The following is a 12,895-nucleotide window of genomic DNA, read 5'->3' on the forward strand; positions in this document are numbered from 1 at the left end:
TTACTCCAACGGCACAGCGGACCCCGGGCCCAGCTGCCCTCGGCGCAGGGATGCGGTTCCAGACGCCGCCCGCCACCGGCCCGTCTGCCGTGTCTGAGGGGCGTGTGGGGTACGGGCCCGGCGTGAACACCTCCGGGTGAGACCACTGCACCCCACCTGACAGCCCGAGAATTGGGTGCCCCTGCCCTGTGCAGAGAGGGAAGGGGGGCAGCAACGTGTCCCCTCTAATCCTCAGAAAAGCAGGCCCCACAAACCAGGCGAGGACCAGGCCCAGGTGACCTGACTCAGGCAGGTCCTGGCCCACCGGAGATGGCGCATCCCCCCGCCAGGCCCGGACGCACAGCAGGGCCGGGGCGAGAGCAGCCCGGCACCCCCGAGGACCCGAGGCCACCCCTCCCTCCCTGCAGATGTGGCTGCACTCGGCTGACTCCTTCGGAACTCACTGCCGGCCAGAGAGGAATGTCATCCAGGCGGCATAAGGTCATGTGCCATTATGGAAACGTCCCCACATGTGCCACCAGAGGCCCCAGAGGTGAGAACTTCAGGAGGCAGTGAGCACAGAAAGACTCGCAGTAAAGAGCCTCCTGCACGTGATAGGAGAGAAGCCGCGAGCACAGAGGGCAGTGACAGAAGGGAGCGCAGCGAGACAGCCGCACCACCCACACCCCCAGACACACCGACCACGTCCTGCCGCCCCCTCCCCACAGCAGGCTCCGCGTCCCTCGCGGTGGTTTTTCTACCCAGCTGTCTATCTCTTGTCACTCTGCTGCTCTGTCCCCTACAACCGCCCCGCACATGCACACAAAGGTGAGCTCTTGAAGGCAGGCCCACTCCTGCTTGCGCAGTGACAGCCCCATCGCCTGGCACAGAGGAGGGTAGGGATGTGCTGTCAAATGAAAGACCATCGCTTTAGGTGAGGCCTGACCGGAAGAGCAGAACCAGACTATCACCTCCTTTGTTCTAGGCGTTATGCTCCCAGTAATATAGCCAAGAGCAGGGTCAAAAAAAACCTATCTGTAGAGAGCCAGATGGTAATTGTTTTTGGCTTTGTGGACCATACAGTCTCTGTCACAACTATTTGACTTAACGACACATAAGTGAACGGTTGTGTTCCAGTAAAACTTTATCACAGATAGAAGCAGGGGGCCAGTTTTGACTCAGGGGTGCAGTCTGTCGACTCCTGGGCTAGAGTCGAATTTTCTACAACGGCCAGTGCGTCACCCTGCGGCTCCTCACGCTCTCCTGGTGCCTCCTGCCGCCGAGCAGTTCTCCGCACCCTGGATGTCTGTCAGCAAGACTGGTCTCGGGGGCCCGCGCGCCAAGAGCCGACGTTTGTCCCTGAGACCCTTTTCCCCCGGCCCGTCCAGTCTTTTTGGATCCCGGCTGTGTCTGAAATGCAGCCATATCCTACTCCTGAAGATCCGGGTCCACGAGCGCCCTCGCGCATCTGTAGTGGGCTCGATGGGGGCCCCCAAAAGGTAGGAGCACATCTGACCCCTGGAACCTGCCAATATGACCTTCTTTAGAAAAAGGTCTTTGCAGATATAATCAAGTTAGGATCTCGAGATGAGCCCCTCCAGGATGAGAGTGGGCCGAAATCCAATGACCGTGACCTAAGAGGAGTGGAGGAGCCACGTGAAGACAGTGACAGCTGGTGCGCCGCAAGCCCAGGAGCACCTGGACCCGCCGGGCGAGAGTGGGAGGCGGGAAGGGGCCCCCGAGCTCCTCCAGCAGGAGCCGGCCTGCCTGCACCCAGACTTTGGGCGGCTGACCTCCAGGACTGAGAGAGAAGAGCCTGCTGTCTTAGGAGCCCCCAGGTTGGTGGCGATTTGTTACGGCCGCCCCAGGAAACGAAGACACCCCAGGTCACGGGTCCTGTTTTTACACGTGAGCAACGCAGGTGAGAGGCAGCTGTGTGGCCTACTCCGAGGGAGCTGACCGCCTCCCTGACCACCCACGGCCAAGAGCCTCATGGCCCCTTGGCCCCATGCTCCAGCCACGGCACCGCCCTGTCCCCGCCCCAGCCCCTCGGGCCACAGATGGACCCTATCTTTAAATCCCTTCCTGTGGGGAGGGCCAGGCAGCGCCAGGCCAGGAGAAGGGCAATTCTCGGCCTGGGGCCAGAGACAAAGCAGGAGCAGGGGAGACAGTGCCGGCACCCCCAGGGTGTGACACGGCCAGCCCTGCCAGAGGGACGGACGCCGAGCCTGCATGCCACCACGTGAAGGCCAGCGAGCCTGGTCCCTGGGACGGGTCCCCTGGTCAGGGCGGAGGAAGCCCCGCTGGCCTTCTCGCCCAGCATGCCAGCTGCCCCACACACGGCCTCGGGCGGGCTCCTCTCCAGGCCAGGCGGCCCTGAGGACCCCGAGGAACGCACTGGCCCCGCTCGCAGCAGCAGCAGCCTGTGTTGCAAGCCTGGGGCTGAAGGGGGCCATGGGGCTGCAGCCTGTGGGGACCGGGGACCAGGGACCGCCCTGGCCCGGGGCAGGAGACGAGCACCCACAGGCCAGGGCGGGTGGGGGGGCCACTGTGGAAGGGGGTGGAGGGAGGGAGGGAAAGATGTGGCAATGACAAAAGGTGCCAAAGATGTAAACCACGGCAGGGGACCGACGGGGTGCACGCACTCTCACACTCACACACTCACGCATGCTCACAGGCTGGCATGCACTCACAGATGCACACATACAGACACCCACACACTCGCTCACGAATGCGTGCATGCTCACACATGCATGCACACATATGCATTCTGCATGCTCGTTCTTACACACACACACGCACACACACACTCCGCATCATCCCCACGGCCACTTCGTGTGCAGGGGCTGACCCGGTTCAAACCCCACATTGGCGACTGGGGACTGTTCCTCAGCTCCTGGAGCCTCTGCTTTCCATCTGAGAAATGGGTACCCCCAGCCCCCGCAGAGCCGAAGCGCTAACAGAGCCCGGCCTGGCCCGGCGAGGCTCTCAGCAAGTGCCACCCCGCCAGCGAGCACAGAGCAGGACGAGCAGGGGATCTCGGCCAGGGCCTGGGCCAGACCCATGTCATCGTCAGACAGAGAAGGACTGGGTTTGGCCGTAGAGGACCCGCCCCCTGGACTCAGCGGGCCCTGCCTCCAGCAACTGCCACCTGTGGTGAGCAGGGCCGGGGGGCCGAGCTGGGGGAGGCCAGTGCCCCGTGGGCACCTCGGACCCCGCACAAGAGGCCTGACACTGACAGAACCCCGCGCCGGGACCCCCAGAGCCCACCACACCTCCCGCTCTGCCCACAGCCAGTCCGCTTCCCTGCAGCCCTCAGCCCAGTTCACTCTGCTCGGGAACAGCAGGGACCCAAGGGACTGAGCCGGGTCCCTCAGAGCTGACACCCAAGAGGAGAGGGACTGAAGAGGCAGATGGAGGAGAAACTGCCAGGAAGCACTCAGGGGATGGGAACAGGCACTGATGACAGCAGCTGTCGGGGACCTAAGCTGGGGTCAGAGACTCTCCCCAAGGAGACAACAGAACCACTCCTGAGTGATATACGGAGCCAGCCCAACAGCCCCACAGGGAATGGCACTGTACTAGAGGGAGCAGCCAGTGCAAAGGCCCAGAGGCAGGGACCCAAAGGGCCAGCCAGCATGAGGGGAGGGGAAGAGTGGTCCCAGGTGTCAGTGGGGTCTGGCCAGGTGGGCCTGGTGAGCGCACCTGATCCTCATCCCAGTGCACCAGGGAGCCCCGAGGGCTCTCAGCAAAGAGGGCTCAGCCTGGCTGCATGCGGAGAACAGACACAGGGTAACAGCATAGGCCTCCAGGCTCCTGCGGCTGTTCTGGTGGGAGGTGCTGCTGGCCTAGGCAGAGAGGAAACGGGGGCTGCTCCACAGGAACGCAGTGACAGCCAGAGGAGGCCCTCTCTCTGCCTGAGGTGGTACTGACTCACAGGACCTCCTGGCCGGCGGGATGCGGGGATGGGGAGCCGTGAGGGCGATGCTGGGTGCAGGCGGGGGAAGGGAGGCCTGGGGAGGCGGCTGCCGGGCGGGCGGCGGGGGGGCTAGGTGGGGTTCTGTCCAGGACACGTGAGCCGGAGAGGCCCATGAGATGCCGGGCGGCGCACGCAGGCAGCTGGACACGCGCGTCTGGAGTAAAAATAACCGGGGAGTCATGAGCACTCGAGGCGATCACAGCCGGGGGCTGGGCTGCAGGGAGGGCCGGCCAGGCAGAGGCAAACCTCCGGCCTCGGCCTCGGCGGCGGAGGGGAAGCCACAGAGGATGGAGAGCCAGGGAGACGAGGCCGACACCCACTCGGACACAGCTGGAGGCCTGGGACGGAGGCCCGGCAGGGACTGGATTTGGCCCTCAGAGGTCATGGTGACCTTGAGCCAGCGCCTTCAGCAGAGCAGTGTGGCAGGAGCCCTAGGGGACCCTGCTGAGGGGGCAGCGGCCTGGGAATGGGGACTGCTGACCAGGCCAGCTTGCTGGTGCCTCAGGTGAAAGGCAGGAGGGGCCCCTCTGACCCTGGCCCAGGCCTGTTGGTGATGCCACCAGGAAGGAAGCTGGTTCGTAGGGTGGGCCTGGGGCCCGTGGAGGGCTGTGCCGGCTCACACAGACGGCGCCCCCAGAGCACAGGCCAGCAGAAGCAGACGGGCCCGACAGGTCCAGGGTCAGCCCTCCCACCCACCATCTGTCTGCCCTCCGCGGGGACCATCACAAGAGCCCGACTAGGACTGTCAGTGTCACACAGTCTGTGCCAGCGGAGCCAAGATCTGAGCCCGGCTCTCCGATTCCCAGTCCTGACCCGGGGCTGCGGGGAGCCCTGGCTGTCTTCCGTGAGGTCTCCATGCGGACAGGAGGCTGAGGCCAAGCCCAGACCCTGCCTTCCAGGGCTCAGTGCCAGGACTGAGGGCGGGGACCCAGTGAGGCTGAACCAACACCCCACCGTCAGTAGCAAGAGCAGGTCTCAAGGGGACCCAGCCCAGAGAAGGGACCCAGACACGAATTCTCCAGCCAGGCCAGAGGTTGAGGCCCCAAGGGACATGTCCCACTGAAGCATTACTCCTGTTTGTGAAGATTCGTCACTTCGTGTAATAAAAGCAAAGCTTTTTCTTTCTCTCACTAACGAAACTTCATTGTCAGAAGAAATGCTCCTGGTTAAGAAAAGTGCCAACGGGAGAAAGAGCCCAGAGCGGAGGGTGTCCTCTGGGCCTGCCTCGGGCTGGGGGCACCTCTCAACTGCCCCTGAGGCCCTCCCGGAAGGAAAGGACCGTTTTTAAAGATAAGAGTCCTGGATTTTTATGACGAGAAGGCGGGCTGGCCCATGCTCTCTCCTTCACAGGCCTCCCCCGTTTGCCACATGCAGGATCTGGGGGGTCCTAGCTGTGGTGTCCTCCAGGATGCCAACCTGCCCCCTACACCTGAGGCCCCCTGGGAGCCGGTGTCCAGGACAAGGGCAGGTGAGGCGGGGGCCAAGGCAGGCCCACCCCAACGCACTCCAGAGAGGGGGCCACATGGGCCCAGAGCCAGGGATGGGAGGGCGGGGGGGGGAGGTCAGGAACGCTGACCTGAGGGGAGGGTGGACCAATGGCAGCGCAGCGTCAGCACTGGGCACCAGCAAGGCCGCTGAGAGCAGGCCAGCGTGGCAGGGGGCTCAGCTTGGAGCCCTGCCTGGCCAGCATCTGTAAGAGCATGACGGCAGTCCTCATGCGATGTGAGGATGAAGCGGGCCACCGCGGTGACTGGCACCGACAGTGGGCGTTCTGAGACACTGGGTAAGACACGAGATGATGGGTGCGGCTCAGAGTGGACCTCAGCCCAGAGGGGGGTGCCCTCCACCGCCCTCCATGCCCTCCCACCCTGTCCCCAACCTCTGCAGCCCTGCGCACGTGGGGCCCCACCTAGAACGTCCTCCCTTCTCTGGCCTGGGAGCTCGACCCTCCCGGACCGTGGCGCTCCACCACCACGGCCGCTTTCTCCGCTGCTCCTGGGCATGGGGTAAAACCCAGGAAAAGCTCGATGACCACCAAGTCCGCTACAGACTCAGCCTCTGGGGTGCTGGGGACCCGTTGCCAACCCCCCTGCAGTGCAGAAGGGCCCTTCCTCCACGGCGTTCTCCACGGCCGGGCTGGCAGCGCACCTACCAGGGATGTGATACGCAGATACAATCCACCACCCGGGGCTGCAAATCACCCCCACGTGCACACAGACAAAGACCACCCCCAGGGCTGCTCCTCAGGAGGGGCACCCCTCCCAGGAGCCTCTCTGGGGGCCTGCACAGCCCGGCTCACCACTGTCTCACCAAGCCACACCCGACCCCAGCCAGCCCCGCCTCCAGCCACAGGTGGCCAAAGCCTCTCCCCCATCCCTGTGGCCCCTGCCCCCGCCCTCCTCCTGGCCAGTGCCTCCCCACTCCCTGCCTGCTAGGGGCCCCTCTGTCTCCCCAGCCCCTACCCCTCCTCCACCAGGACCCCTGGAGTTCCCCAGGACAAGGACCCCACGGCACCAGGCACTGGTCTGGACAGGAAAGACAGACTGGATGAATGAACCGGGCACGGAGCCCAGGCCCCCTCGGAGGAGAAGCTGAGGCGAGCAAGGAGTGTGTCGCAGCCAAAAGGAGGCCCTCGCGCTGCAACCATGAGGTGCCCAGAGCAGGCTCAGCAGAAGGGACAGAGGAGGGGCCCCAGGCGCAGAACAAGGAGGACGCCCCCCGCCCTCCCTGGGAAATGACACACCCCAGGCGTCCCGGAAGACGCTCTGGCAGCCCCGCACGTGTGAGGCAGCGTGCATGCACACCCCCAGCATCCCACACAGACCCCTGGGGCCTGGGCCGGCTCCAGGGCACCTGTCTCAGAAACAGCTGCAGCCGCACAGCTCGAGTCTCCCAACCGCGCCTGAATCCTTGCTGAGGCTGAAGATGCCCAACTTCGGGGCTGGCCGACCCCGCTGGGGGCGCTGGGCGGCGGGGAGAGCTGGGGTGGCGCCACCGTCTCCTCCCGAGAGCTGCTCCCCCACAGCGGGGATTTTACTTTCTCAGACACAGAAGCAGCATTCTGCTCCCACCTGGCAGCCCAGCCTCTGCTCCACCTGGGGAAGGTGGACGGGCCGCCCGGGGTCCGCACCGCCATGCGCATTCGGCTCCAGCGACGCAACTCAAACCCGGAGGCGCACAGAAGCATAAGTTTCGGGGGTGCTCCCTGCTGCGTGATGGAGGAGGGGCAAGAGCAGGCTCCGCCGCCCCCCGCCAGCCCCTCCGGGCCTCAGTCAGCCCTTCTGGAAAGGGGGTCCTCGCCGGCGGGAGGGTCCCGGCGCCCCGGCGCCCGCGGCCGGAGCAGGCCGAGGCCGGGCCGCTCTCCGGTTACAGCCCGCGCCGCCGGCTATTTCGGGCGAGCTGGCTGCGCCCCGGCCGGCCGCGCTGGAGGCCGCCGCGCCCGCCCCTCCGCGCCCCGCGCCCGCGCCCGCTCACCTGCCACCGGCGACGGCTTGCGCAGCACCAGCCACCTACTCTTCCACTGCGGGGACAGAGGGAGCGTGAGCGGCCGCCCGCGCCCCGCGCCCGCCCCGCGCCCGCCGCGCGCCCCCACCTTCTTGCCGTCCCGCAGCTTGACCTGGCCCTCCACCAGCGCCGCCTCGGTCATCTTCTGTCATGGTTCCCGCGGCGCCCGCCGCGCCTCGCCCCGCCGCCCCGCGGCCGCACAGCCCAGGGTCACTTTCAAAATAGCTCCGCGAGGGCCCTGGGCTGGGCCGGCGAGGGCGGGCCGGCGGGCGGGGCGGCGGGCGGGGCGCACGGGGCTCCCCCGGCCGCCTGGGGCGTCCCCGCCGAGGTGCGCGCACGGCCACCCGCGGCCCCTCCGCCCCAGCGCCCCTCTGCCCCCTGCGCGGCCCGGCCCGGGCAATGGGCAGGCGGGGCACCTGAGGCCACCGGGGGCCCCCCTCCAGAACGAGGCTCAGTCTGGGGCTCCGACACTGCTCACCCCGGGGGCCGGGAGATGCTTCTCTTCCAAAAGCAAAGAAAACAGCCCAACAAAAAAGGGACACTCCTGCGTCCACATTTCCCAATTTTAAAGTTTGTCTTCAACCAACCTGGCTTCATCCTCTGGCACCTGCCCCCCGCCCACCACCACCACCTCAGGGCTGTCACCAGACACCCTGACAACAGACCAAACCTGGGACCACCCTGGCCAGGACACTGCCCAGCCCCCCCAGCACTCGGGCTCTCCCTCAGGGGGCCCCCACTCCCTAGGCAGACTGTGAAGGGGCGTCTCTCCATGTCACTCTGCAACGCGGCCCCACTGCAGGTTGCTGCCTGGTGGTGGGTGGGGCCCGGACCCACTGTGCCCCACAGTGCCCCAGGTCTCCGTGTCTGGTCTCCCCACCCTGGACTGGGAGCTGTCCCGCTGGGTGCTGGCCTTGCACCCCCGCCCCACCCCCCTGGATGGCTTGGAGGAGCTTGCTGCTTGCAAAGGCACTCTGGGAGCCCCCTTCAGAGGGCCCTCTGAGCTTCTACACGTCCCCTCCTCCCGCTGTGGCTCCAGGCCAGAAGCTCCCCGACCCTCCTGAGCCCAGGTGGTTTGGGAGATGTGGCAGGTCTACACCCTGGACGTCAGCCCCCATCTCTAAGACGGCCTCCAACACCCCTGCCTTCAGGAGCACCCAGCAGATAAGGGGACAGCAGCAGAGCTGGGGGCAGCACCCTAGAGAAGCAGTGCACCTGTTCTTCCTCAAGGGCCTTACGTTCCAGGCGGGATAAGAGTGAAGAGATAAACAGTGTCCTATTGGCTGGAAATCCGCACTGCCAGGACGAACTGGCGTTCATGGGGCATGTGTGTGGTCTTCATCCTGTCCAGGCCCTTGGGGTGGCTGGGTCCTTGTCACTCACAGAGGGAGCTGAAGCTCAGAGCCGAGAAGTCTCGCCAACCAAGACTGACCCACGTCAGCTGAGCCCGGAATGGGAGCCATGGGGGCAGGCAGAGCCCTGGGGTGGAGTCCCAGCTCAGCAGCTCCATGCTGAGTGCAGAAGGCCAGGTCCACGCCCTCTGGGCGCCCCCTTCCCACTGTCCCCGGGGATCTGAGAGGACAGGTCCCTGGTGGGCCACAAGCCTGACCCTGATGCCCCCGGGAAGTCTCCTTGGAGCCTGATGCAGAGCAGGGTCACACCAGGCCCAGGAGGCAGCTCTGTGTCTCCCCCATCCCATCCCTCCACCCCCCAGCCCATGTCATGTGTGGGCCACCAGCCGCCTTCCACAGAACAGTTGCCCAGCCAAAGAGCCCCATTCATGCTCCCCATACATCCCAGGCCCCCAGGGGCTGGCCTGGGGACAGCCGGTGTGGAGCCGGATGGCGGATGGGGACTGTGGCCACCGACGCATCCGCCACACCAGGAGCCTGGCACATGGTCATCCCTGCAGGGAGGGGCAGTGTCCTGCCACATTCCAGAGTGCTGGCCGCGACCCAGGCTGCTGCCCCGCCTGGCAGCTGCACCTGCTCCCGCACTGGCCCCAGAAAATGTGGGCCGCGGCTGGGACAGACAAATCCCCTCCCCCTCCACATGGCGCCAGGCGGCTGGAAGGCAGGAGGGCTTCCGGTCTGGCTCCCACTCCCAGACCCGGGGTGGGTTCCTGGCCTCTCTGCTCCTCAGTTCCTGCTGTGTCCCCAGAAAATTCATGTGTTGAAGTCCAACCCCCAAAGGGACGGCGTTAGGAGGCGACCTGGTCATGACGGTGGGCCCGTGGTGGGATTGGTATCCTTCTAGGAAGAGACACAAAGGGATGATCCCTCTCTGCCACAGCAGAAAGGTGGCTGTCTGCACACTTGGAAGGTGCCCAGCTCACCAGAACCCAGCCGTGTGGGCACCCTGACCTCTGACTTCCAACCTCCAGAACCGTGAGAAACGAGCATCCGCTGTTTCAGCCGCCCCGTCCGTGGCATGTTTGTTATAGCAGCCCCAGCAGACGAGTTTCCTCAGCTGTTGCAGCCAGAGTTGCTGGCTACGAATGGCAGAAACTGGCCCCTGAAGCAGGAAGGAATTTGCTAGAAGAATGTCAGGCCTCTGCTAGAACACAAGGGAGGCTGGAGAAGCCGTGGGAGCTTCAGGAGGCAGGGAGCACAGCTGCGTTCCTGAGACAGGACGGCACCCATCCTGCACCACGGCCCTGGGCACGGCTGTCACCTTCCAGGAAGTCGTGGGTCACAGCTGTACCACTGACTGACGACACAGCCACGGGTGCCACCTCATGGCCAGGGACACTGCCACCACGACCAGACTGTGGCCACAGGGCACTGTTTCTCATCAATGGCTCTGCAGCCACGGGACCTGCTGCCAGGCACAGCACCTGCCACTCCCCATCCAAGTGACCTTCAACCATCACACCACCTTTCTGGCCGCAGTGCTCCCTTCTACCCCAATACTATTATGATGGACCCCTAAATGAGACTGTGTGAGTGAGGGCCTTTCAAAATGACCACGGGTTTTATAAACCCAAGGGGATGATCAGGACCAGGGACCGGCTGCCTCGTCTCATATCTCCAGGTACTCAGTGTGGCTGGAGAAAAACACACACTGCCTGACTGTGGCAAGCCTCGTCCCCCCAACCCGTTGGTGCATTTACACTCCCAGCTCTCCCAGTTAGGGTGTGGCTAGTGAAGGAGCTCCGGCCAGTGGAGCATGGTGGAAGTGATGACCACCTGTTCCAGGCCCAGCCCAGCCGCAGGACGCCCTGTGCCGTCTTCTACATGCTTCCCCATCGCGTGGTGAGATGGAGCGTTATGGACTGAGCTGTGCCCCCAAAATTCACATGTGAATCCCCAACCCCCAGTGTGAATGCACATGGCGCTAGGGTCCTTAAGGAGGTAATGAGGGTGAAATGAGGTCATAAGGGTGGGGCCTTGATGCAATACAACTGTGGCCTCCAAGCGGAGGGAGAAACACCAGAGATGTCTCCACACGTGCAGAGAAAGGCCCGGTGGAGACACAGCAGGAAGGGGCCGTGTGCAAGCCAGGAAGAGGGGTCTCACCAGGACCCTTGCTGGATCTTAATCTTGGACTTCAGCCTCCAGGACTACGAGGAAATACATGTCTGTTGTTTGAGCCCCCAGTCTGTGGCATTCTGTGATGGCAGCCAAGCAGACTAGTACAGAGAGTGTCGCAGATTGTCTGAAAAAACGACTGTAAATATTCCCTTCCCTGCACCACACCCCTTGAAATGTGACCAGGCACCTCCTCCCACTAAGACGTAGAGTCTCTCTCTACCCCTGGAATACGCCTTGCTTTGACAAACGAAACGCACGGAAATGCTCACGGGCACTTTCTTTGGAGCCTCAGCCTCCATCACGTGAACAAGCCCAGGCGAGGCTGCTGGATGACAAAAGACATGAGGTCTGGTCACCCCATGGGCCCAGCCAAGAGCCGGTCAGCTGCCAGGAGCCGAAAGGCCTGAGACTCCCTGATGCCTCCAGATATGTGAAGGCTCGGCCCAGCCCCGAAGAACCACCGGGCCGAGCCCATCGAGGTCACTTGTGACACAGAAAGCGTTCCAATGTGGAGAGTGTCTGGTGGCGGTCTCCAAGCCATGGGATGTTAGAACCTCCAGACGGAAGGAGCAGGATCCCTGAGTTGCCCCAGGGAATGGCACCGCAAACGTCAGGCTGAGCAGGAAGTCCCGCGGGCACAAGCAGGACAGAAGAGAGGGAGGGCACCATGCCTGTCATGGTGGCACCGCGGCCCATCGAAGACAAAGGTCCCAAAAGCCACCTGAGGAAAAAAGTTATTCACAAAAGAACACCAACTGCCTGGAAGCTGATTTCTCAACAGCAGCGATGGGAGCCAGAAGCCAGCGGAACGCCTTCCAAGTGCTGACAGAAAAGGACCGCGTCCGAGCTTAAGTGATAGGAGAACCCCAGGAACGACTTTCCGGCAAAAAATGTGAAAATGTAGACAGGTAAGTTCATAAAGGCGTAACTTCCTGTAAGTGGCTCGAGAAGAAATAGAATTCTCGATGAGTGCCACGGCTGTTAAGACGTTGAGTGATATGATCCTGCAAAGAGAACACTGGGCCCAGGGCATTTATAGGGAATTTGACCAAACTTTCAAAGAACAGATCGTTCCAGCTGCATCCAGGGTCTTCCAGTGAAAATAAGGGACACTCTCGAACCCATTCTCCCAGGATGGTAGAGCCTGATGACAGTCGTTCCAGGAGTATAAGAAAGGAAAATTACAGGCCAATCTCACTTAGAAACATAAACATAAAATCCTAAACATAAGAGAAGTGAATCTATAAAAGCTCATTAAGTAATATAGCAGGGGTCAGCTAGGGGCCCGGCAGACTGACACGATGTGAGGACGATGCAAGGAGGGTTTGCTTACAAAGGTGTGGTCGTGGAGGGGCCACTCGGCAGCCCTGGGCTAGTCAGAGGGGAGGCGTGGGTACCACCTCCAGAGCTGGGGGAGTGGCTGTCCAACCCCGAAGGAGAGAGTCACATCCTGGGAGGAGCAGTGACCTTCCGCTAAGGGATCTGAGTGTGTTCGTTTGCTAGGGGCGCAAAGCACCACAGACTTAAACAACAGAAATTTCTATCTCCCAGTCTGGAGGCCAGAAGTCCGAGATGAAGATGGCGCAGTGCTGGCTCCTTGTGAGGCTGTGAGGGAGCGTCTGCTCCAGGCCTCGTCCTGGGCTTGCAGACGGTCATCCTCCCCTGTGGCACTTCACATCATCTTCCTTTCCTGTGGGCCTCTGGCCAAATGTCCCCTTTTTACAAGGATACAGTCATGTTGGATCAGGGCCCACCCTAGAGATCTCATCTTAACTTGATCCCCTCTGTAAAGACCCTGTCTCCAAATAAGGTCACATTCTGAGGTCCTAGGGGTTAAGACTCCAACATAGGAATTTTAGGAGGACACAGTTCAACCTATAACACTGAGGTGACCCCAAGA

At 63.0% G+C, this 12,895-nt stretch overlaps 1 protein-coding gene across 8 annotated transcripts in view; it reads right to left on the reverse strand.

Moving 5' to 3' along the window:
- DOK7 (docking protein 7) overlaps positions 1 to 7,772 on the reverse strand; it is a 35,987-nt gene extending 28,215 nt beyond the window's left edge. For 2 of the 8 annotated variants that reach the window (XR_011437270.1, XM_070262821.1), the window contains exons 1-2: positions 7,551 to 7,739; positions 7,433 to 7,478 (exon numbers count right to left, since the gene is read on the reverse strand). Coding sequence is in view for 6 of the 8 variants with exons in the window: in XM_070262821.1 (XP_070118922.1) it covers positions 7,433 to 7,478; positions 7,551 to 7,604 (100 nt within the window). In the remaining 2 variants the exon portion in view is untranslated. Of the gene's footprint in view, positions 1 to 7,029; positions 7,360 to 7,432; positions 7,479 to 7,550 lie in introns of those variants that run through there. The other 6 variants (XM_023638456.2, XM_070262820.1, XM_070262819.1 and 3 more) reach the window with 5 other exon arrangements.
- Positions 7,773 to 12,895: the final 5,123 nt, after the last annotated feature.

This window comes from Equus caballus, chromosome 3 (assembly GCF_041296265.1).
Source record: "Equus caballus isolate H_3958 breed thoroughbred chromosome 3, TB-T2T, whole genome shotgun sequence".
In the NCBI taxonomy this organism is placed as follows: domain Eukaryota; kingdom Metazoa; phylum Chordata; class Mammalia; order Perissodactyla; family Equidae; genus Equus; species Equus caballus.